The sequence below is a fragment of the Caretta caretta genome, chromosome 11, assembly GCF_965140235.1.
Source record: "Caretta caretta isolate rCarCar2 chromosome 11, rCarCar1.hap1, whole genome shotgun sequence".
Classification (NCBI taxonomy): Eukaryota; Metazoa; Chordata; order Testudines; family Cheloniidae; genus Caretta; species Caretta caretta.
Window position 1 is genome coordinate 4,457,184 of NC_134216.1, and position 24,246 is coordinate 4,481,429.

The following is a 24,246-nucleotide window of genomic DNA, read 5'->3' on the forward strand; positions in this document are numbered from 1 at the left end:
CTCAACCAAGGAGTCTTTCATCTTCATTTGTCTTTTGGATGTTAAAAACCCAGTCGATTTAGAATACAATAGGAGCCAGATTCCTTCCCTCTCCGCTTTAAATAGAACCCCCTTTTCCCCAAGCAGAGATTTGTTCCCCTTTTTATGAATGGACACATCTTCCTGCACTCGCAACATCTTACATTTAATGAGGATATGTCATGCCAAAAAAATTGTTATTACTTTGCATTGTGGTATCATCCAGAGGCTCCAATCAGGGATCAGAGCCTTGTTGTACAAGGTGCAATACAAACAAATACAATATAGCGCCTGCCTCCCAGGGCTCACAGCATCCAAGGTGATAAAGCAAGGTGGATAAAGGGAAAAGGCGGGAGGGGACAAGGTAGCCGTACGCAGAGGTATGGTTGCCAAAGTAAGTACTGTTAGGGCGTGTCTACCCTGCAGCTAAGAGCTGGCGTCCGAGCCCAGCTCAAGTGAGCGTGGTAAAAATGGCAGGGTGGACATTGTGGCGGCGGCAGAGGCATGGGCTAGCTGTCCAAGGAGCAAGCCTGCCCAACCACCTGGGCCCATACTCAAGCGGCTAGCCTGTGCTGCCAAGTATTTTTAGCGCGCTAGCTCACACAGGGCTATGTCTGTGTACCCCCCTTGGGAAGCACGCTCCCAGTTGCAGCGTAGACGTGCCCCAAGTGGTCAGAGTAGTTCCCCACCAGCTTAGCCAATGCTATGCTAGCAACCACCCTGTGACTACGTTGACCGCGAGGACGACTTTCTTACGCTTTGGGCTGCGGGCTGGACTAGACGGCTTGGAGGATCGGTAACGTACACTCCGCTACAGTTAGGCAGGTGGAGTGCTGGACCACCGCCCCGTATGCTGATTCTGATAGAGGGCTGGGTGGACCAGACAGTCTTGTGGTTAGCACACCCACTTCTGGCCCCTTGCTCCTCTGTCAGGGTAGTAGAGGTGCCTGTTCCTGACCTTAACTGGGAAACTTTTGCTCTCCACCTGCATCTGGGCCTCATCCTTTAAAAGGGTATGCTAGGGGGACCTGGGCCCTCCCTTTCCATCGGATCCCAGCCCAGGGCCCTGTGGGAAGCAACACCGGCAGGGTTCTCCCTGCAGCAGGTCCAAGTACACTTCCCTGGGCTACTTCCTACCAAAAGGTTCCTTCAGTTTGGGGCATGGCCACTATAGTTCAAACAGTAAGCCTCTCAACCAAAAAAGAGTCCAAAAGAGTGGGGCCCTGCAGGACCTGCTGGTTCTCAAAGGGGACGGTTAGGGTGGTGGTGGGAGAAGGTTCTGCCTGAGGGCCTTACCCACTCTGTGAGCCCTTCTCAGGCTGGACCTTTTGACTAGCTTCCTGGAGAAGGTTTCCTTTCTCGTGCAATCTGTCCAACCCCCTTGCCTGAGCTTCTGAGTGCCCTTTTAACCCACTCCTCCAGTTGCAGCTTACTCAGCAGGTCTGGGAGGCAAGGCTCCCGTATTGCCTTTTAACCCCTTCAGACCCAGTGTGGGGTTTGTATAGCCCATGACAGAGACCAATACGGTTTCCTTGTACTCCCCCCTTTGTCCACACCTGTTGACTCCTTTCTTATACTTAGGTTATAAACCAGTGGTGGGAAACCTGCGGCCCATCAGGGTAATCCACTGGCAGGCCACCTGCAGCTCCCAGCGGCCACAGTTCACCGTTCCTGGCCAATGGGAGCTGCGGGAAGCTGTGTGAGTCACAGGGACGTGCTGGCTGCTGCTTCCCGCAGCTCCCATTTGCCAGGAACAGCGAACCACAGCCACTGGCGGCCATGCAAATAAAACAAATTGTCTGGCAGCCCGCAAGTGGATTACCCTGATGGACTGCAGGTTGCCCACCACTGTTATAAGCTCTTTGGGGCAGGGACCATCTTATTCCATGTTTGTACAGCACCTTGCACAATAGGGCCACGGTCCATGACGGGGGCCAGTAGGCACTACCACAATATAAATTATAAAATGGTTGATGAGGATGACACACTTAAAAATCTCAATTTGTGAGGACGAGTTGAATTATTTCTTTATTGTTGTTTCACCAGGTTTTCTATGCCTGTGATATGATTCTTTGTGGATCAGGAATAATACGTTTTCAGCTGTTTAAGATCCATGAATTCTCTGTTGTTGATGCCTACAATGTTTTTTCCCCCTAACTGGGATCCAGCCTACATGTGTGGTTTTTCTTTTTTCTGACCATTTGCTTAAGAGGTTTATTCCTTATATCCCAAATTCAAAACCTGCTCATGCAAAATCATCACAACCAGCAGCCTCAGTGAAGATCGAATGGGTCACGGAGACCAATCTCCCTTTCTCTACAAATGACCTAAGTTCACACCCATTGCCAGGGTATCTGAGCACCAATTTGCCCCATAACTAATCTTTCTAGGTCCAGGGTGAGGCATATCAGCGAGTGGTGGTTTGGAAGATAGTTATGCCTTGGAAAAATGGAGGCCTCTCTTTCTCCAGGGCTGGCAGCATAGCATTTTTGTCTGACACTTCTTTAACGTACTGTTTGTTTTGGGGACAGAGGTTCCCCTTTAATATAGTGCATTCTCCTGAGTCCGCAGCCCTGAAATTGTTCCAATTCCGAATTGGAGCGCAAGAAGCAGGTCGCTTGTCTTGGGAAGGGCAAGAGGTACAGAATAAAATGTTCTTCTCCTAATAATATTAGATTTAATCAAAGGAATGGAGAAAGGTCATGGAGCAAATTCCTGAAATCAAAGTCATGTGTTATATATAAATATTCCTTGGTGAGGCTGGAGGCTCCTTTGGAAAAGTCCAGAGTGAAAATATTTCATTGGACACAATAAAAATCCTTCCTGTTAACACAAAGGATATGAGAACAAGCCTCGCCACACTATGGGTTCCACCATCTGGGGTGATGCATTCTTTTTCTACTGCATGCAAAGCACCAACAAGAGAGGACACAGCCGACGTGAATGTCCCAAAGAGGGGAGACATTACCTAACATGGGCTACAATCTATTCTTTGGCTCGTTTTCTGTCTTGTTCTATTTCTGTACAGAAGAGCTGCCTCCTGGGTGTTTTCACACCCCTTCCTCTTGCCTCAATTCTGCTAACTTGGTGAATAACTGAGCATGGGCTCCACTCTGCCAACCAGTTTAGTTACATCAATTAATGCTGCGCCCATAGCCCCAGTGCTTAATTTGTGCCAGGGCTTGCCAGGGCTCAGCCCTGGCACCTCTGAGCTTGGCAGTTCCTAGCCCTTCATAGACGGGCACTTCTGGGCTTGCCACGTCAATTATGAAAGTAAAAATATTGCTTGAGCCCTGGAACCTCTTTCATTACAAATTAAGTACTGCATGGCCCCCACCTGCCCTTTTGTTCATAAAGATCAAGTAGGTATTTAGATCCAGCAGAAAGAGGATTGTGCTTTGCCACAGGTCCTGGGGATTATTTGGTTCCTCATTGGACACATTTTTCAAATGTTTGATCTCACATGGGATAAAACAGGGTGAATGTGTGTGCGCGCAGAACACACACACAATATATAAGGCCTGGTCTACACTACGGGGTTAGGTCGAATTTAGCCACGTTAGGTCGATTTAAAAATGACTGCATCCACACAACCAACCCCATTCCGTCAACCTAAAGGGCTCTTAAAATCAACTTCTGTACTCCTCCCTGACAAGGGGAGCAGCTCTAAAATCGACCTTGCTGGGTCAAATTTGGGATAGTGAGGACGCAAATCGACGGTATTGGCCTCCAGGAGCGATCCCAGAGTGCTCCATTGTGACCGCTCTGGACAGCACTTTGAACTCCGATGCACTAGCCAGGTACACAGGAAAAGCCCCAGGAACTTTTGAATTTAATTTCGTGTTTGGTCAGCGTGGCGAACTCAGCAGCACTCAACATCACAGGTGACCATGCAGTTCCCCCAGAATTGTAGAGTGTAGAATGTTTCTATGCTCCCCGTATCATCTCCGTCCCTGAGGTTATCACAGATTAGAAGGCGAAAAAAACGCACTCGCGATGACATGTTTTCCGAGCTCATGCAGTCCTCCCGCACTGATAGGGCACAGCTTAATGCATGGAGGCATTCAGTGGCAGAGGCCAGGAAAGAATTAAGTGAGCGCGAAGAGCGGAGGCAGGACACAATGCTGAGGATAATGGGGGAGCAAACGGTCATGATAAAGCATCTGTTGGAGCTGCAGAAAGCCAACAAGAGCGCAGACCCCCCGCTGCATCCACTGTATCACCGCCTACCCTCCTGCCCATGTTCCATAGCCTCCTCACCCAGACGCCCAAGAACGTGGAGGGGGAGGCTCCTGGCACCCAGCCACTCCACTCCAGAGGATGGCCCAAGCAACAGAAGGCTGGCATTCAAACAGTTTGATTTTTAGTGTGGCTGCAATAAGCAATGTGGCCTTGTCCTTCCCCCTCCCCCACCACACCCGAGCTACCTTGTCCGTTATCTCATTTTTTTTTTAATTAATAAAGAAAGAATGCATGGTTTCAAAACAATAATTACTTTATTTCAAAGGGGGGGAGGGTGGTTGGCTTACAGGGAATTAAAATCAACAAAGGGGACGGGTTTGCATCAAGGAGAAACACACACAACTGTCCCACCGAAGCCTGACCAGTCATGAAACTGGTTTTCAAAGCCTCTCTGTTGCACAGCACGCCTTGCTGTGCTCTTCTAATTGTCCTGGTGTCTGGCTGCTCAAAATCGGATGCCAGGCGATTTGCCTCAACCTCCCACCCCGCCATAGATGTCTCCCCCTTACTCTCACAGATATTATGGAGCACACAGCAAGGAGCAATAACAATGGGAATGCTGGTTGCGCTGAGGTCTGACCTAGTCAGCAAACAGCGCCAGCTAGCTTTTAAATGTCCAAAAGCACATTCTACCACCATTCTGCACTTGCTCAGCCTGTAGTTGAACTGCTCCTTACTACTGTCCAGGCTTCATGAGCCATGGGAGCAAGGGGTAGGCTGGGGTAGGTGCGACCGCGCGGTGCTGCCGGCCAGGAGAGCAGCCTGAGGCAGAAGCCTCCAGCTCGCATGATTTTCCAGGCAGGACTGAATCTCCATGAGACAAAACTTAAAGAAGAGAATGACCTGGAGTCTCTGGCTCCCATTCACTGCTCTAAGAGGAGAATAGCCATGACTGTCCTGGCGCCCCTGCTCGACCTCACCGAGGTCTGCCAGGAGCACCCAGGAGATGTACGACGGCTATCAGTCCTACTGCACCGTCTTCCGCGAAGGCAAAGAGCTACTGCTTTGTAGCAATGCAGTACTGCGTCTGCCAGCAGCACCCAGGAGACGTACGGTGACGGTGAGCTGAGAGGGCTCCATGCTTGTCGTGGTATGGCGTCTGCACGGGTACCCCAGGAAAAAAGGTGCGAAATGATTGTCTGCCGTTACTTTCACGGGGGGAGGAAGAGGGCCTGACGACATGTACCCAAAACCACCCGCGACAATGTTTTTGCCTCATCAGGCTTTGGGAGCTTAACCAAGAATTCCAATGGGCAGCGGAGACTGTAGGAACTGTGGGATAGCTACCCACAGTGCACCGCTCTGTAAGTTGATGTTAGCCACGGTAGTGAGGATGTACTCCGCCAACTTAATGCACTTAGTGTGGACATACGCAATCGACTGTATAAAATCGGTTTCTAAAAATCGACTTCTATAAAATCGACCTAATTTCGTAGTGTAGACATACCCTAAGTTATAGGGCTCTTACATAAAAATTGTGGGCCAGATCCTCAGCTGTTGTCAATCAGCTTAGCTCCAGCTCAGGTTCTGGTCCTGTTTTGGTATAAAAATAATAAAGCAAGTCCAGCCCTGACCCTTAACGGCACTCTAGTGAAGGGGACCCAAGATGAGATCCAAAGTGCTTTAGACCAGGCCTCCTGTTAACAGCAGAGCTGTCAAAGATGAGGGCAGCTCCAATCTGCTCCTCTGCCTGAAAATTAGATGCATCCCTCAGGTCTTTGGCAAGTTGCCAGTCAAACCCTGAGCACATGTCAGAGTGAGGTGCATTGGCAGAGCTGGGTCAGGCTCAGGGTTAGAATAGCAGGAGGTGCAGCAGGCCAAGGTCGAGGGGCACCAGCAGAGCTGGGGAAGGGCTATGGGGGGAATTGCAGTTCACTCATCAAAACTTTTTCCACCTCAAAAAAAGCGTCATTTTGAGCATGAGTCAAGTTCTGAGTAATGGCTGAGGTTGGTTGGAAAATCACTTGTATGCTGCTGAGAAACACTCTGCTCCCAAAAGCAAGCTACTCTTGCCTAGGGTTTCAGCACTGGAAAAAGGGTGGCCTGAGAGTACCAGATGCAAGACTGTGGCTTCCCCCTGACTGCTCTAGCTCGCTGTTTGTGCAGCTGGAGGATCGCCAGCACAGTTCCATTTTCCTGCTGCAATTGTATTCAGTATCACGCAGAACGGGAGAAAGCTATGACTGATGTTGGAGCTGTTGAGATGTAAACTTGGATTAAGCGGCAATACTTATGGCTTCTTCGTGGCCAATAATTAACCCAGAAGAGAAAAACGAAGCACATCAACTTTATTCACTTGCTAACTGACCCTCCAATGGGGAGGACAGGATCTGCCATTCCCAAATGCAGGTGTTGGGATCGTACACCTCACCAGTGGCAGAGAGAAGGGAAGGTCAGAGTGAGTGATGAAAAGAAAAAAATTGGGGCTTTCAGAAGTGTTGAACACCCACAGTTCCAGCTGAAGTCAATGGGAGCAACAGGTGCTCAGCACCTCTGAAAGTGAGTCCCATGAAACTGCTGGGAATAACTTTCTCAGCCCCTAAAAGAGAAACCTGGCTTCCTCCTTGGATGTGCTCAGAGTTCATATCAACATGGAACTGAAGTGGAGGGAGGCCAGTGCGGGTTCTTTGGATGTGGAAGAAGGCGAACACAGACTCTGTGCTGGGAAAGCCACACCAATGAGCTTGTTAACATTTAAAGAGACAGTTTGGCATGAGACCACACACTGATTCCTGCCAAGCATTCACAAGAGGAAAGTATATTTAGCAACCAGTGGAATGCCAAAGCCTTGTCAAGGGAAAACACTTTGAATACGTGGAATAGCAATCAGACATTTTCGGAAAAGCAATTTTCATAATGCATCCATCCATCCAACCACTTGGGCACCTGAAGTCTATCAGCAACTTAACTATACTTAAATCTTAAAGGACATGAGTTAATGATCAAACATATGGAGCAAGAATACATTACTGATGGTGACTGCCCATTTTCAAAGAGTTGTGGCCAGTTTTAGGTGTGTGATTCCCAGAAAAGTCAATGGTGCTAATGTCTCCACAGGACACTTGAAGACCTGGCATAGGTAATCCTGTGCCACAGAGCAAGCTCCCAGGAAATGCCACCTTCCAACATGCCTTCAGGCTCTCTCTCTCCCTAGTGAAACATCCAGGCATCCTGAAAAGTGGGGAAGCCAGAAGGGAACACATACTGCAGCAAACCATATCTAGTGGAAGTTAGACGCCTTCTCCTACAATTTATTGTTAAACCATTCCCTAGTGGGGACTAGATAGTTCAGGAGACTAGGAATGGAATACAGAGCATTTCACTGCAAGGGCATGGGTGTACATCCAGACCAGACTGGTAGTGGCTGGAAGCTATTTCCATCTGAAGCCTGTTTGGTAACATATGTGAAATCAGAAGGTGGATGATAGCCTAGTAATTACCACATCTGACTTTGAATGACTTCCCCACTGGCCAATAATCTTAGCAGAAAAGCCAAGGCTTCACTAGGCCCTGGGGGCACAGTTCTTTCCTCCTTAGAAAGGGGTCTATAAGTTTCCCAGGAGAGGGGAATCTTCCCCAGCCCTTCTGGTGTGCAGGGAGGGAAGATTATTTTAAATGATCATCACTAGTGGTATCTTTGCCTCAGGTGCCACTCACCACCACGCGACATTGGGGACACAGCATGAAAACCCTGGGCACAAGAAGGATCCCCTGTCCTTAGTGGGCTGCTCTGTGCCTGTGTGATCTGCTCAAACTTTTTTATTAGGTCTGAGGAAGCGGCAGAAAGGATCCATCCACCAAAGGAGTGGCTGCACACTGGAAGGATGGAGCAGGCAAGCAGCGGGTGGACGGTTGGTCATGCAGCAGGAAGATCGCACTATAAGGCTTCAGCCATGGAATCAGGATGCTTGTTGTTTATGTAAATAAGGAATCACATATTAAAATATGCCAGTTAGGGCATTACACCATTTGCATAAACTCTCCAGATTTCCCCAGCCTTCTCAGGTAAGAATAAGTTAGCACAAAACAAGCTCCCCAACTTGGGACTCAGCTTAGTCCTCCCTCACCTAAAGGTACTCTCTTGCCCTCTGTCTTCTAAGCAGACACCTCGGTAGCCTTCCCCTGATTGCTAGTACAGCAGAGCTGGCGTTAACCCCTTGTTTACCAGGCAGTACCCCTGCACTCTTCTGGTCAGGACAGAGACCTGTTGGCTGAGCAATGTTGGGAAGTTTGCCCTACTAGTGCCCCTGCTCTACCTGTTCTGGGGTTTCCATCTCCAGGGCTGTTCATCCAGCACCTGAAATATTTGAAAACAAAAACTGGCCTACCCAACTCCTACACACTTAAAGATGCAAGGATGTGTGATTCACTGCCCCAGACACGTGACCCACCAAGGCTCTTGTCCTGGACGTGTATGCCTGCCTGCAAGGGATTGTGTGGGCAAGGGTGTCTGCCATGTCACCGTGAGGTTGCTAGGAGTGCAACGTGCATGGTAACAAGTGCCTGGTATAAACAGTGCCCTGAGGCTGTACCAAGAACAGTCAAGAATGGATGAGCTGGAACAGGCAGAGCCCATCTCATTTCACTCAATGAAGCAAATGCCTGAGTGCTGAAAATCAGAATCCTGACAGATTGTGATGGGACATGCCCCCATCCCTCTGGTGGAAAGGCTAACAAGCATTCCCAATTAGGCACGCCTGCAGAACATACGCCACCTGGAGAAGTGGAGTTTGAAAGGATGAAACTGGCCACAGAGGGGGAAAGTATTTCTAGGAACAGAAAGACTGCCAGGGCCTGTGAGCGAGCTCCAGTAACAAGAGCTCAGCCTGAGGCAGTTGCTAACGTTTTCCTTCATACCCCTCACTTGAGGCAGACACACTATAAGCTTGGTATAAGCGAAGGCCATGGAGGACTGCTTCCAGCCATTGGTCTATGGTGGGTCCTGGAAAGTGCTGGCGGGGCTAGAGACAAGGGGCCTGTAATTCAGGCTCTAAAAAGACCCCTGGAGTGAGCTGATCTCCCGCTGGGAACAGCATGATTGCCCATGACTGGGAGTTTCTCTAAGGGACTTAGGGGCAAGAGACTCAAAGATACTATGGCTCGAGCCCAAGCTGAGGGTCAGTCAACTACAAAGCCCCCGCTTCACAGCACCACTATCCTGACACCAAATTCACCTATTTGCACACACACCACTGTCAATCACTGCACCTTGATGTTAGTTAACTGCTGCCCCTTGGGTTAGCATAGCTGGTGCACAATGCATTGTGGGAGGCAAAGGATCACTACCTGACAGGTGTCCTGCTCTAACTCGTTCTCTTTCAAAGCAGTTCCAATGTGCTGCTGTTATTTAGCCAGATCTGCAGAATCATGACATGCAAAGTCTGATTCTTTTCCCCCCGTGACACCAACTGATGCCATTATTTCAAAAGCTGCACCAGTGCAACAAGGAGGTAAGACTCCACTTACTTGAACGTAAGCTCTTGGGGCAGGACCTGTCTTTGTGTCTGCGTATGTACAGCAGTCAGCTCAGGGGGCTCTTGCTCCATGACTAGGGCTCCTAGGAGCTACAGCAATACAAATAATAAAGCACTTTCCATCGGAAGTTCTTGTTGCCCTTTTAAACATCAATGTATTAACCCTTGCATGGCCTTTTGGGAACCTAAGTGAATGGAGCTTAGAGCTGTGGCAGAGTTTAGCAAAGTACAACCCCTAATTCTTTCCAGTGTAATCCCTCAGATGGGTGCTAAGAAGATTCATCTTTATAAAGGACTTTGAGATCCCTGGATGAAATAAAGCTCTGGGGTGGTCAATTAGCCAAATCCTGCAGTCCTTAAGGAGGCAAATCTTCCACCGAAGTCAGTGGATGTTTTGTTGGTGCAAAGAATATAGGGTTAGCTTCTTAACATGTAAGCAGAACTCTGCAAGGACTGCAAGTCAGAATATGCTCAGGCTCCTGGGCTTCCAAACCTCTTTTAAAAGGGAAACATACTGAGCTAAGAAACTAAATGGTAGATGTCCAGGCAAACAAAGTGCTACCACTGTACAGAAGGGAAGTTTAAAGATGTGGACTGAAAAAAAGACTGTGTTTAAACGCTGGATTTCAGTGGAGCTGCAGTGCTCCCAAAGAGGCCGTTTGTAGTAGTGCAGACTAAAATTAATGCTCTAGCAGCAGTAAGGATGAGAACGTTCAGAGTATACACACACTTATCCTTCATTTTCAAAAAAATATATATTTTTGCATTCATAAAATGAGCCGGATTGGTGCACCTGCAGACTGAATACAATTAGCACGAATACCAAACTTTTCCCCTTCAAAACACTTAACAAACAGGACTAGACTCCTCTAACCACAAAAAATATAAAATAAAAAATGCAGCCCAGCAAGTCTCCCCCCTCTGCTTACCGCCTCCCTTGGCCTCAACACTGCCCTGGAGGGAACCTTGTAAGGAGGCAGAGTTTAGTCTTCATTGCCCATTCAGTTTGGGCCACTCTGCTGGGGCTACCGATAACAGGCTCATTAGGGATGTTTGGATGGACCCAAGAGCACACCAGGCAGGAAGCAGGTACCGGGAAGGACAGGAACTGGACTGTAAAGCACATTAAGGTGGACACTGCTGCTCTACCAGGGGAAAGGACACAGTCATTCATTTCAATTAAACCAAAAACCAAAGCTCGTTCTGTACTTTATTACTTTCCCACTCGTCCCTATCCCCAACAAGTAAAATATGCCATCTTCAAATAATCAGGTTTACAAGAGAATGGAAGTCACATTAAGTACAGTAGGATCAGTGCAATCTCCCCACATCATTAAGTAAGCAAACCAAGGTTTCTTCCCTCCTATTAATATCAGAGATTAGTTCAAGTTGGGTTTTTATCAAAAACCCATAACTGATTCCACCTTATCTACATTCCCAGTGTTATTTATGAAATTATAGAAGACTGCAGCATAATTTCCAATACCTACAGCTAACATACCAATAATGCCATTTCTCACAACTTTATCACAAGGCTCATAATATATGTGTTACTTAAAAGCCCCAGGTCTTGGAGACCAGTGATTAGATGAGAATCTCAGCTTTCATTTGAAACAAAAATAAGTACATTTCTAGCCCTCAAGATTTAAAAGAAAAGTTTGAAAATGTGAAAAAGTGCACTTGGAAGGCTCAAAATCTGGATGGTGAAGGGGAAACCCCCCCAGAATTTAGCATCTCATGATTGTGAGGGATCTGGCATGATTTCTGAACAGTCCATCATCTATTTATGTCCAGCTGCACCCACAGCTTAGGGGACAGTTGATTACTTTACAGGCACGCTCTGCAGCCATCCCACCTCTGGCTGTGATTTAATCAAGTCTCACACTTAACGCAGGGTTGGGGCTGGGTTAGCAGTTGTATAGCTAGGGAAAAAATCCATGTATTTCAAGGAGTGAGTGGTATCCTCTTCTTGGAGTTACAATGTTGGGTCAATACTCAAGAATATTATTGGGGGAGGGGGGACTTGGAACTGTGTATTATATGAGAGAGAGAACCACAGTCCTGACCACAACTGGTCATTACAGATCCCATGGCAGTTTCTACTACAGCAGGGACACAAAATCCATGTAAGCTCCTTGGGGCAGGACCATCTTTTTGTTCTGTGTTTGTACAGCACGTAGCACACTGTGCTCCTAGTCTAGGACTGTGGCTTATAGGATCTACAATAATACAAAGAATAAGGCCAGGCCAATTCTTAATGTGAGCAATTACATTGTGCTTGCCTAAAGATTACCTTGTAGCTTCACTGAAAATAGTAATTTCACTTCCTGTCTATAAACCTGTTGTACAGTGTTCCTGGCTACTGTTAAACTGCTACCACATTCCATAGGGTGGCTGCTGTGATCCCTGTATAAAATTACATGAAGTGATCCGAGGTCCGATAGTTGCTGATGCCTTTATATAGCATCCTCAGTGCACGGCAGTCACCTTACTGAGCATCACCCATGCTGCTTACTCATGACAGGATAAAAGTCATTGGCATGCAGGGCTTTTGAGCACTTTCAGGCAACAAAAGGGACTGAATTAAAAAGAAGCTGCTTAAGTAAGAAAGTTGACTTTATTTTGAAGTTATGCAACAACATGTCTCTGTTCAGAGCATTCTAGAAATCTAGCCACACTGCATTACAATTACAGCTAGCCACAATTTTGTACATAGCCTCCCATGAGCTGGCCAGCTTCCAGATCAGTAAATGGCTTCTGTCTCCAGTTCTGTGTCACATACACCTGATGATCTTCACAGATTTCCTAGAGATATTCCACTCTCGATATGGAGAAACTTCAAGGCAACCCAGTCCAAAGAACAGTAATAGGTCCATGTGAAGTGGAATGAGACAGCAATAGAAGTGCATCGGCGCAGTGGATATGGCCTATCTAAACAGGGAAATTAGACTACTAGCTGGAAAGGGAAATCTTTTGTTGGGTGGGAAGCACCAACACAAACCAGGGTGCACTGACATGGAAATGGCTGATGCCAGGAGAGTTTGGCTGAAATTGGACCGTCTTAAATCACTGGTTTCCTTTAGTCTCTGCATCCCTGACACCAATGACAAAACATTGGACTAGTCTCAATATTTATGAAAATGAAACCCTGCATACATGAAACAGAGTAGTAGAATTCATCATACAGCAGGTTTTGCTTCATATCCCCCAAGCTGCACCCAGAGAAGATGAGATTGGGGAAGAACAATGAAATTATTTTGCTGCTATGTCTTGGTGGACAGCTGAAAGGTGAATGAAATAAAATGAAATCAAACTGGGGAGCTGTCAGGCTGCTTAACCCAGTACAGCTATGCTCAAGGTGGTGTCTCTTCCCATGCCTCCTACAACAGAGGCTCTGTGTACTGGTGGCCACACTCTTCCTACTTGCCTACATCTTCTCCAAGTGGAATTTGGAACTTCAGGTCTACTGACTAACACATCCCCTGCTGGAGACAGAAAGTTCACTTTTTCCTAGCGAGGAGGTTTAACACTCCCAGCTGTCTGATGCAGGCATCCAGCTGTCTGTCAGCTTCATTATCCCCCAGAGACTTCACATTAGCTTGCTCAGTACATTCCTTCTGCAAGCGAAGCAGCTCCTGATCAGCTGTGGAGACGAAAATCAGTCATTAGGTTCTTCCTCATTCAGACAAATTGGTAGGGGTAACTATCACAGTAATTAGGGTAGGGGAATGTTCACTGAGGCAATATGGGAGAGTGCACAGAGCTGGAAATCATCATGGCTTGGGTACCCTTTCTGGCAAGAGGTTGAAGGACAACTGCCACAGCCATTCAAGGAATGGCAAGAGCTCCACACACACCCCTGCTGAGATTACAAAATAGCAACTCATGAAGGTGTGAGCTGAACCCCATGCAGCAGCCCTAATGAAGTCACAGGAGGCTGCACACCACGGGTAGCTGCTTTGATAGCAAGTATCTCCCTAAATGAACATGCCCTAAATTGATAAGATTGGATGCAGTGTATTATCCTCCCAGAAATAGCTTGATCTTTGGATTTTTCTCCGATGGCCACTAACAGCCAGTTCTAGTGTAGTCTGCCATCAAGTCTAACACCCAAACGCAGAACCTGACTGGGCCTTCCAGTCTGGACCTGGCTAAATCTACTATCTCAAGGAGACCCTAAAATCATTTTATTGTTATTCCAAAGTATGTTGAGATCCTTGGAGGAATCGCTCTCAAGTTCTATCAGGAAAGGATCCATACAGGATTCTTCTATAGAGGCTCAATATAGAAGATTATTAATCACACCCAAACTCCTCAGATCTTTGGGGAAGTTTTGATGTGGATCCAAACTCTGTGCATCTTTATTATTATCCACAGAAGTTAAGATGGTAAGGGGACACTTCAAGTTATTTAAAAAAAAAATCACTTCTAAGTATTCTTTTATCTGTTGTTACCAGCAATCTCCAAGAGTCCGCTTGTGGGAGTCCTTCAGCCAGCAACAAAGGAGAGAAATTTTTTAAAAGAAAATGGTATTGTGAAATCACAGAAACTGACAGAGGGACTCAGGGACAGGCACCATGCTTGAACCTACTTTCAACTCATTTTTTGAAAGTGACTAGGTTTCAAGGTGACAGTGTCTGTTTCAGAAATACCTAGACTTCAAGACAGCACATCTGCTTTAATTTATCCAAGCAAAGATCAAAGTCAATTACCTGCATGGCTTTCTGCCTGTGCCTCGGAAAGGGTATTTTGGGTGGTCTCCAGTACCTTAGTCAGATGGACTTTCTCGCTTTTAACCATACGCTGTTTCTGATGGAGAGAGGTTATCATGGTTTCTGATTCAGCTATCAACTGTTCTAATTTGGCTGCATCTGGCTGCTCACTAAAAAGGTAACCAGAAATAGAATGATCTTAAGTTGGCGCTTAAAGTCTACATTGACCCTAGTATTTCAATTAGACACTATAAAAATCCTAGTAGTAAAACAAAAACATAGGAATTGCCAGGCTGGATCCTTCTAGCTCAGTATCCTGTCTCCAATAGTGACCAGTCCAGGTTCATCAGAGGAAGGTCTAAGAATCCCACAGTAGATGATGTGGGATAATCTGCCCCACATGTAGATCTCATCCTGATCTGTCATAGTTAAGAGATTATCTCAAGCCCTTGAAGTATGTGGTCTAATGTCCCTTCCAGAAAATTTGTTGTCAATAATTACAACTGTGGATATTCTTGATACCTGTAAGTGTCCAATCCAAAGTATCTAGCCGGTTTTTCTAGAGCAAAAGTCTCAATATAAAGGTAAATCATAGGATTAGTGGAGCTGCAACTCCCCCAATAGGCCATTTGCAATACTACAGCATAAAGTTCATGCCACAACAGCAGTAATAATAAGATTAACAGCTCTCACAAAAGTTCCATTCATGTTCTTTTCCATTTTTTTCTGTGTGAATTTAATGCTTGTGAGATGTGATGGAAGACAGCCCCTATACACTGAATATCAACAACACGTAGCTCATATATAGCACTTCCCACTTCAAAGCTCTTTACAAACATTAACTAGCTAAAGCCTGAAGTCCTCTATGCAGCCACAGAGCCAGTACGTCTCACCCTTACCCAGGAGGAGCCTCCTATAGGTGAGGGGAGATATTTCAGAAGAAGTTATTTTCATTACAGTAGCATCCTTGGAGTCTCCAGTCAGGGCTCAGAGCCCCATCGTGCTAGGGGCTGTACAAACAAATAGGAAAATGACAGTTCCTGAGTTGAAGAGCTTCCCGATTAATGACGAGATGCATCAGATGGATGAAACTAACAGGTGGTGGTGGTGTAGCGACAACAATCTTTTTGTGCTGTGTTTGTACAGCACCGAGCACAATGGGGTCCTGGTTCATGCCTGGGGCTCCTAGGTGCTACAATAATATGCTGGCTTACATTCAGATGGTAACAGCAAGATGTGGCAAACTGGCAACATTCTGCAGACATCACAGCAGACATGAGTCTCTAAGAGGGATGTGAAGGAGAATAAGAGAATGACCTTGAGAATTTCTGGTGGGTATGCAAGGGACAGCATGGGAGAAAGCATGGAGGTGCTTGTGGGAGAAGTTGACTAATGGGCCTGTCCTAGGAATGGGTTCTGAGGTAAGCAGGACTGGGCAGGTCTCACTCATCTGGAAGGCAATTTCATGGGTTGGAGGCAACTTTTAAAGGGATCATTTCACATACAGCTGTTTTTCTAATGCACTCCAGGAAGGCTTGCCATCGCCCTTGAGAGTCAGATGTAGCATAGTTAAAGTAGCGAGGGAAAATTAAGAGGACTTCCATACTCAGAGGAAGAATGGTCCAGTGGTTAGGGTGCTCGCCTGGGACTCAGAAGTACCATGTTCAATCTCTATTTCGCCAAACTCCGTGTGTGACCTGAGGCAAGTCACTTAACCTCTGTGCCTCAGTTTCCTCCCTCCGTCTGTAGCATAGGTATAACAGCACTTCAAAGGGAAATTTTGAGGATAAATACAGTAAAGAGAAGTGTTCAGATACTACACTAAAGGCAGCAGGGGCAGATATGTATCAGATTATTTATATTGCAGTAGTGCCTACAAGGCCAGTCAAGATCAGGGTCAGACCTACTCATTGGACACCCCCTCCCCCCCCAAAAGGCAGTCCCAGCCCCACAGAGTTTACAATACAAGTACAATCACATTTTCATGTGAATAGCATCATGCTGGACATCTGGACATTTTGTATATAACCAGAATACATTAAAGGCACAGAGTGCCACACATCACATTAGGAATGTCTATCATGGACGTGATCATCTGAATGTGCAATTTTACTCTAAAATATGACTGCAAAAATAGCACTGTGGGGCTCTGTGTGTATTGTTGCTAATGGACAGCAGATCAAATGCACTCAGGTTATAAGTTAAAGGATTTTTTTTTTTTCCTGTCAGCCCAACATACTCAGCCTGGGCTCTGACAGTCATGGTTGGGGTCTTTTCACCCCAAACATCATATCTGGTAAAAGAGGTTCCATAGGCCAAACTAGGCCATCGGTGACACCTATGCCACTCACTGCATTCAATGGGGCTGCTCAGGTGTAACTGAGTGCAACTTCGTAAACAATTCTGATGATGAATAAGATGGAAGAATCCAGCTCTCCCTCTCTTACATGTGCTGACTTGGCAAAACTAAGAGGAGTTAAGACTTATTTTTGTCACTCATCTGAGCAAAGACATTTCTGTAAACACGCAAGGAGCAGATGTGAGCAATGGGAACGTGCCATTTGTACAGTCACTTTTCAGAAGACAATAGGTTACAGACTCTCCAGGTTGCCTTTGACACCTGATTGAACAAGAGAGTGAAGTAGTATTAACCTAACGGGTTGAACCCCCAGCTGAGCTGGCACAGCTGGGCAGAGAGGATGGGAAGGTCGCTCTAAACCATCTTTCCATCTCCCAAATTACAGGTACACAAAATGGCCCCCAGCATAACTTAGAGCCTGCTCCAAATCACGCTGGCAGTAGTGATCTCTTAGGGACCACTGTGCAGACAGAGAAACCTGTGCTCCAGCCCTAGCTCTTCCACCACCTGCCATGCCCTCAGCCCACATCTCTGCACCCTGACATACCTCCTTCACGTGTTGGGGGAGGGTGGGAGAGAAGTGGGTTGTGTACAGCCAGCTGGCACCTTCTTTATGCCACTGGAAGATTCCCCTGCACTGGTGGGGAATCCTTGACTGACGCTTTGGGACAGCTTTCCTGCCACTTTGTTAGCAAGACAAAGCTGATACACTAGGAAACAAGGATCAAATGCAGCATCTTTTAGAAGTAATATAGGGAGCCAAAAATGTTGCCTCCAAAATATGCTGTACAAGTTCCCTTGTTTGAAATGGCAATCAACCCAGCAGGCAGACTCCCTCTGCATTTGAGGGAGAGTAAAAGGGAGGGATTTCCTGGTCTTAGATGAACGCTTGTTACCATTGCTGCAAGTGGAATAGCACATGAGTGCTCTGTCTCAGACATTTCTAATGTGCCCATCACTGTAGTATTTTGATACATGAATCAACAAAGAATCACTGAGGTCTAAGTGAATCTGATTGCTGCCACACAACATGCTTTAAAACTGTTAGTGAATGGAAGATTTTTAAGGGACATTGCATTATTGGCAGCCATTCGCTTATGCTAACCCATGTGGGCTTGCTTTGCTTATACTGTGGGTAGTGAAAGACACACCTAGCCAAAGGAATCAAACCTCTCAGCAGTCTCCTAGTCCGGATCAAGGGACAGCTGGTATTTAATGCAGAAGGACAAGCAATAGGCCCCACCGAGTCCACCTGGCAATGTCACCTCCCTACCCGAGCAGAGAGCAGATCACATACCTGCAGCTTCAACCCCATCCCACAATTTGATTCAATCAGGCACAAAAGAGGCAGCCTGTGGGCTCCTGGCAGTTCACCAGCCAGCCCACCCCTCTGATTATTCTCTATTACTCCCGGGAAACTAACTGCTCAAATGCTACTATTTGATTTCACATAATGAACAATCTTAAGCATACAGCACATGTACAGTCTCTGTATCAATAATGTAAACCGTACTGTTGTGGTACATGTGCCTGTTTAATCAGTTTCTTTGAAGAGGCCCTGGTAGCACCCTGCTAATTACCCCAAGATCATAATTAGAAGTATATTGCAAGCCATATATTTTTTCTTCAAACATCCTCTGCTCTAACTGGAAGGATCTATACCTGGTATCTTGAGCAATATCCTTTTTCAGCCTTTTCAGTTCAGCTGCAACAGTTTGAAGTTGTTCTCGAGTCTTGAATTCCTCTTCCAATACTGGATGCAAATGCACAATCTGTGCTGCCAGTGACAGACAGTTCTCTCTTTCTGTGACACTACAAAATCAGAGTACAAAAGCATTATTTCTCTTCCCAGTCACTGTTCTAGTGACTACAATTTGTGTTAGTTATATACAGCAGAACTGCTTTATACAACATGCCAGCACCAAAATTCAACCATTGAGTTGTCTGTAAAAAGCCCTTTCATGTTCCTTTACAGAAAGTTTCCTGCCAACCAAAGACCTTGTGATATGGCACTGATATTAAATCCACATACATAGGTTTTGGACTTAATAGTGCACTCTGTAAGTACTATTAAAATGTAGTCGTGATTAAAACAAAGCTAAACATGATACTAATTAATTAGCAATGTTAAAAGATTTATTAGGAGACTTACTATTGTGCTATTTCTGTCTCAAGTCTCATGATCTCATCCTTCTCTGTGCTCACTCTCACTTCGCTTTCATGTACCTTACCCAGCAGCAATGATAGCAACATCTGGAAAGGCAAAATAGGGAAAGAAATTCAAGTAAACACAAAACAAGCCGAGTTGATAGGTGGAGTTTGAAAGCTCAAGTCAGTTCAGTGTTCCTGGTTCATTTTCACCCAGGGCCACAGCAGCCTGCAGCTCCTGATATGGAAGGTTTATACATTTTGAAAGACTTGCACCTCGCTAAGCCAAGACAATAAAAAACTGGTCCATTTGGAACACATGCATGGTGGCAAAGCAGAGGGACGTAACCCTGGTGATAGTCTCAAGGCATAATTAAAAAAAAAATCCTCTATTTTTCCTTTTCCAAAGCTGTGCTGGTTAAAATGAACCTTAATATTCTCACTATCAATTAAAAATGAGACATCAGCAAAACAGAACTTTGCCAGGGGATAATGGTCTCCTACTCGACAAAAACACCATGGTGATATGAGAAGATTTATTTTTAAAACAGATGTAACACTATGACTCTGGGTGGGTTGCCAGCAGCAGGGATTCAACCTTCCAACTCTGTTTCTGAAAGCCTCTGGTGCCTGAGATAGAAGGCCCAACTCTGTTAGCCAAAGCTATAGCAGGCTCATCAACCTCTACATGTGACCGAACCAACACCAAAGGGGGACAGAGCATCACAGTGAGTGGGTGTTGTGGTCTACACCCTCATTAGTCCTGTGATGTTTTACTTCAATTAATATTTTTATGATAACATTAACTGTCACTAGACCAGGAGAAATCTATCTATTGGAATTAGCATAGGCCTGGGAGCAAGGAACCATGAGACCACTAAGCAAACTCAGGTCACACCAACATGGCCAAAGGCAAGCTGGGGTGACACTAGTTTTTAAGCATACTCATCAGCCTGATGTTACTTCAACAGTCAAGAGGCTAAACCACTAAAAATAGATTTATAATGAAAGCCACACACACAGCGACCATAATGAAATACATCTCCTCATGCACAGAAGTTTACCTCTAGGTCCCCACTGCTTAGGTCAGAGAGCAAGTCATCTTCATCCAACGTTAAATAGGACTGCACCTTTTCCATCTTTGACACTGTAAAAAGAGATAAATTCAATGGTGTGCAAGAGGAGCCGCTAATGACATTTCAGCCACGTCAATGAAAGGTAAGTTGGGCTGATTTCTCCTGGCTTCAAGGGAGCTCAAACCTCCGGGTCCTGTCAAATCATCCCTGCCAGAAATGACTTATCCCTGCAGCTCACAGAAAGAACTTCTGAAGAGCAGATTTTTTTGCTTTTGAAATTAACCAGATTGCACCAAGTGTCAGATATTTAAAATAATTCCCATGGAAGGATACAGCAAGAGCGGTCTTCACCCACAAGGATCCCACTTAGCCATGTCCTCAATATACTCTGCATATTTTCCAGTAGTAAAGTCTATGCATTTTTGGCAAAGTGTTCACCAGGTGGCATGGCCTCTCTTCACTCAGTTACTGTGATAAGAAAGTTTTGGTGTTCAAACAGGAAAATACTGTAAATGGATAGATTCCTCAGCCTCTCTTTTGCATGTGCAAAGTCCCCTAGTCAAGGAGTTTATTCCAGGCTAAGGGAGAGAATTTGTCAGAACCCCTTGGTAACGTAGTGGTGGCACATCACTGAGTAAACGCAGTCCATTCAGACAACACTGAGCTTTTAAGGCTTGCTCCTATTGAACTGACTAGAACGTTGCTACTGATTTCAAGGGGAGCAAGGCCTTTTGTCAAGAACCTCTGTAGAGAGCACATTGTCATCTCTCCTCTATAAACCTGCCTGCAAATCCTTCTTACGTCACCAGTAAAATGAGCAGGCCAGGCTCAGCTTGGTCTCTAGTCGACTACCAATCTCTTCAAAATCTGTCAGCCAAGCAGCGGCTGTCCCACTGTGCCCCCCGCTGGGTCAGAGCATGGCAAAGTGGGATGCTCGGAAGAGAAGTAAGTGGCAGGGAGGGACAGAAGTTGGAGTCCCCAGCCCACTCCACCAGCTGTAACCCATCTTCCTCCAGCAACCCCAAAGCTTCCCCAACCTCAGCCACCCCCACAACCCCAGCTTCCCTTAGCTACTTCCTGGCCCCCCAAAGCCCCTCCATCCAGCCCCCTAAACCTCCCCCCATCTTCACCCGCAACCGCCTCTGCCCTCCTCCAGTTCAGCCCCTCCACCCCCAACCACCATTCTTTCGTCCCCTTTGTCACAGCCCCCCCTTTTCCCCTCCACAGACGCCCCCCGCCACTCCCACTTCGGCCCCTGTGCCCCAGCCCCCCAACCGCCCCCAGCCCTCCCCCACTTCAGCCCCTCTGCCCCAGCCCCCCAGCCCTCCCCCACTTCAGCCCCTCTGCCCCATCCCCCCTCCCACTTCGGCCCCTGTGCCCCAGCCCCCCCACCGTCCCAGCCCCTGTGCCCCAGCCCCCCAACCACCCACAGCCCTCCCCCACTTTGGCCCCTCTGCCCCAGCCCCCCAACCCTCCCCCACTTCGGCCCCTCTGCCCCAGCCCCCCCACGTCCCAGCCCCTGTGCCCCAGCCCCCCAACCACCCACAGCCCTCCCCCACTTCGGCCCCTCTGCCCCAGCCCCCCAACCCTCCCCCACTTCAGCCCCTCTGCCCCAGCCCCCCTCCCACTTCAGCCCGTCTGCCCCAGACCCCCACCGTCCCAGCCCCCCCCACTTCAGCCCCTGTGCCCCAGCCCTCCCCCACTTCAGCCCCTGTGCCCCAGCCCCCCAACCCTCCCCCACTTCAGCCCCTCTGCCCCAGCCCCCCTCCCACTTCGGCCCCTCTGCCCCAGCCCCCCCCACCGTCCCAGCCCCCCCACTTCAGCCCCTGTGCCCCAGCCCCCCAACAGCCCCCAGCCCTCCCCCACTTCAGCCCCTCTGCCCCAGCCCCCCTCCTCCCACTTCAGCCCCTCTGCCCCACCGTCCCAGCCCCCCCCACTTCAGCCCCTGTGCCCCAGCCCCCCAACCGCCCACAGTCCTCCCCCACTTCGGCCCCTCTGCCCCAGCCCCCCAACCCTCCCCCACTTCGGCCCCTCTGCCCCAGCCCCCCAACCCTCCCCCACTTCGGCCCCTCCGCCCCAGCCCTCCCCGACTTCGGCCCCTCTGCCCCAGCCCCCAACCGCCCCCAGCCCTCCCCGACTTCGGCCCCTCCTCCCTCCACCGCCCTCCTTCGGCCCCGGACCCCAACGGCTCCCACTCAGCCCCGCGGGAGGGCGCGGGCTGCACTGACCTCGCACTGCTGTCAATCACCACATGCAAATGATCACACGGCCTAATTTGCATATTCGCCCATCGCTCCGCTCCCGCGGGCAGCTCCCCAGAGCTGGCTGCGCCTGCCGCGCGCGCCGCCTCCCCTCCCACCCTTTCAAACCTGCCGCTTGCCGTGACCTCATCACCCTGCGCCGCGGCCGCAACCATAGAGCTGGGGCGCGTCGGCCGCTCTATGGTGCCCTCCCGCGAAGGCGTTCGTTCCGGTGGCACGCACGCCCCCTGCTGGGCGGAGGGACAGCAAGATGCCGCCTGCTGAAACCCCAGCTCCAGGAGTCCTGCGATCGTGGGCGAGCGCGGCTCGCGGGCAGGGGCTAGCCCTGGCGAGTGCCCCGAGGAGCAGCCTCAAAACCCCAAGCCAGAGTCAGGTGGCCACTGAACAGAGCAACAGCCATCCTGGGTGAGATCCATGGTCCATCTAGCCCAGTGGCCTGTCCCTGACAGCGACCGGGCAATGATCAGCACAGGGCAATTTGTGGGGCATGATCCATCCCCTGCCGTCCACTCCCAGCACTGACCATCAGAGGCTTAGCAACACCCACCAGGTGGGGTTGCATCCTTGCCCATCCTGGATCATAGCCACTGCTGGACCTATCCGCCAGGAACTTATGCAGTTCTTTTTTTTTTTTTTAACCCAGTTATACTTTTGGCCTTCACAACGTCCCCTGGCAAGGAGTTCCACAGGTTGTGTGAAGAGGTAGTGCCTTCTGTTTGTTTTAAACCTGCTGCCTATACATGTCCTTGGGTGACCCCTGGTTCTTGTGTTATGTGAAAAGGTAGATAACACTTCCTTATTAACTTTCTCCATACGGTGACAGGAGGTACCCCTGTACTCACACACTATTGTAATAATCTTTGTACAGTGTACGTCTTGTGAGGTATCATTTGAAAACTCATAATTTGCTGGCTCTTGCCCTGGTAAAATATGCGTGGCCAGATTGTATTTGAAGTTATAAGATTCCCCTGCATGGTGTTACCAACACATGTTCCAAACTGAGGGTGGCAAACAGGTCTGTCCTAAACAAAAGAAAGTGTGCTCTGCTTAATTTGCATTTAAGCAGTAAACAGAGTCATCAAGCAGAAAGGGGAGATAAAGAAAGCTCAAACAGGTGAGGGAAAGCAGGGAACATCTTTCTCCATAGATCTTTTGTCTCCTAGTACCAGCTGGAAATGTTTTTTCAAGAGGAGGACTGAACTAAGTTCCTTGTAAGCTGCACGGCTGCCCAGCAGGCTATCAAGTGCCACGCAGTTCAGGTGTCCCTCCCCACATTGCCGTGAGCTGCTCCCAGGAACCTCCCGCTTGCTGTGCAGAGGGCGGGGGAGAAAGGGGCACTGATGTCAGGGTGTTCCTCTTCCCCTGCCCCTGTACCCCATCTCCACAGAGCAGGGCGGGACATGACAGGCTCAGGAGGGAGGGAGCTTGCTGGCAGCTGCTGCTGTCTGAACTTGCTGATCAACTTAAAAGGGCAGTGTACTTAAAGTGCAGTCAGCGTACTTAAAGGGGCAACACATGTCTCTGTCACAGACACATACACTCACCTCCCAACACATACTTATATTGTTGTTGTTACTTCTTGATACTTCTTTCAAAGTGTGTTATTTTAGTTTTTTGGCTGGTCTATGCATTTCATAATTTTTATTTCTCTCTTACACTTAAATTTAATTCTTTGAGTAGTGAGGTTTAAAATGCCGAACCTATCCTGGTTGGAGTAATTATCCTTATGGTAACTTTTAAAAAATATATATTATAGCTAGGTTTTTGGTTTCTACTGGTGGCGCACATTCACACATTATCTTGATATGGTTCACATAACAAAATTCATTCCACACATGGATGCAAAAAAATTAGAGGGAACACTGACTGACACCATAAAAAGGAGGGACAAACGCGCCAAGGGATCCCCTCTTTCTCTCTCCCTGCCCATTGCATTATTAGCACCAGAAGCAAAAA

The 24,246-nt window shown here is 47.9% G+C and overlaps 1 protein-coding gene across 2 annotated transcripts; it reads right to left on the bottom strand.

Moving 5' to 3' along the window:
• Positions 1-12,332: 12,332 nt before the first annotated feature.
• LOC125644547 (uncharacterized) lies at positions 12,333-22,385 on the bottom strand. Of its 2 annotated transcripts, none has more exons than XM_048868626.2 (6): positions 22,258-22,385; positions 20,018-20,100; positions 18,958-19,058; positions 18,468-18,617; positions 14,447-14,616; positions 12,333-13,377 (listed from the first exon to the last, which is right to left on the bottom strand). In XM_048868626.2, exons 2-6 carry the CDS (start codon positions 20,090-20,092, stop codon positions 13,235-13,237), a joined length of 639 nt encoding a protein of 212 aa, XP_048724583.1. In that variant the 5' UTR covers positions 20,093-20,100; positions 22,258-22,385; the 3' UTR covers positions 12,333-13,234. The 2 variants fall into 2 exon arrangements, with proteins under 2 accessions (XP_048724583.1, XP_048724584.1); XM_048868627.2 differs by lacking the exon at positions 22,258-22,385 and adding an exon at positions 20,814-21,056.
• Positions 22,386-24,246: the final 1,861 nt, after the last annotated feature.

What these genes read in the sequence shown, in the direction of transcription:
- LOC125644547 (XM_048868626.2), bottom strand. Translation starts at nt 20,092, where the DNA reads ATGGAAAAGGTGCAGTCCTATTTAACGTTGGATGAAGATGACTTGCTC. An exon ending in TAAGCAGTGGGGACCTAGAG is followed by an intron (nt 19,059 to 20,017) that starts GTAAACTTCTGT and finishes TTGCCTTTCCAG; the next exon opens with ATGTTGCTATCATTGCTGCT. An exon ending in GATATTGCTCAAGATACCAG is followed by an intron (nt 14,617 to 18,467) that starts GTATAGATCCTT and finishes TTACCTTTTTAG; the next exon opens with TGAGCAGCCAGATGCAGCCA.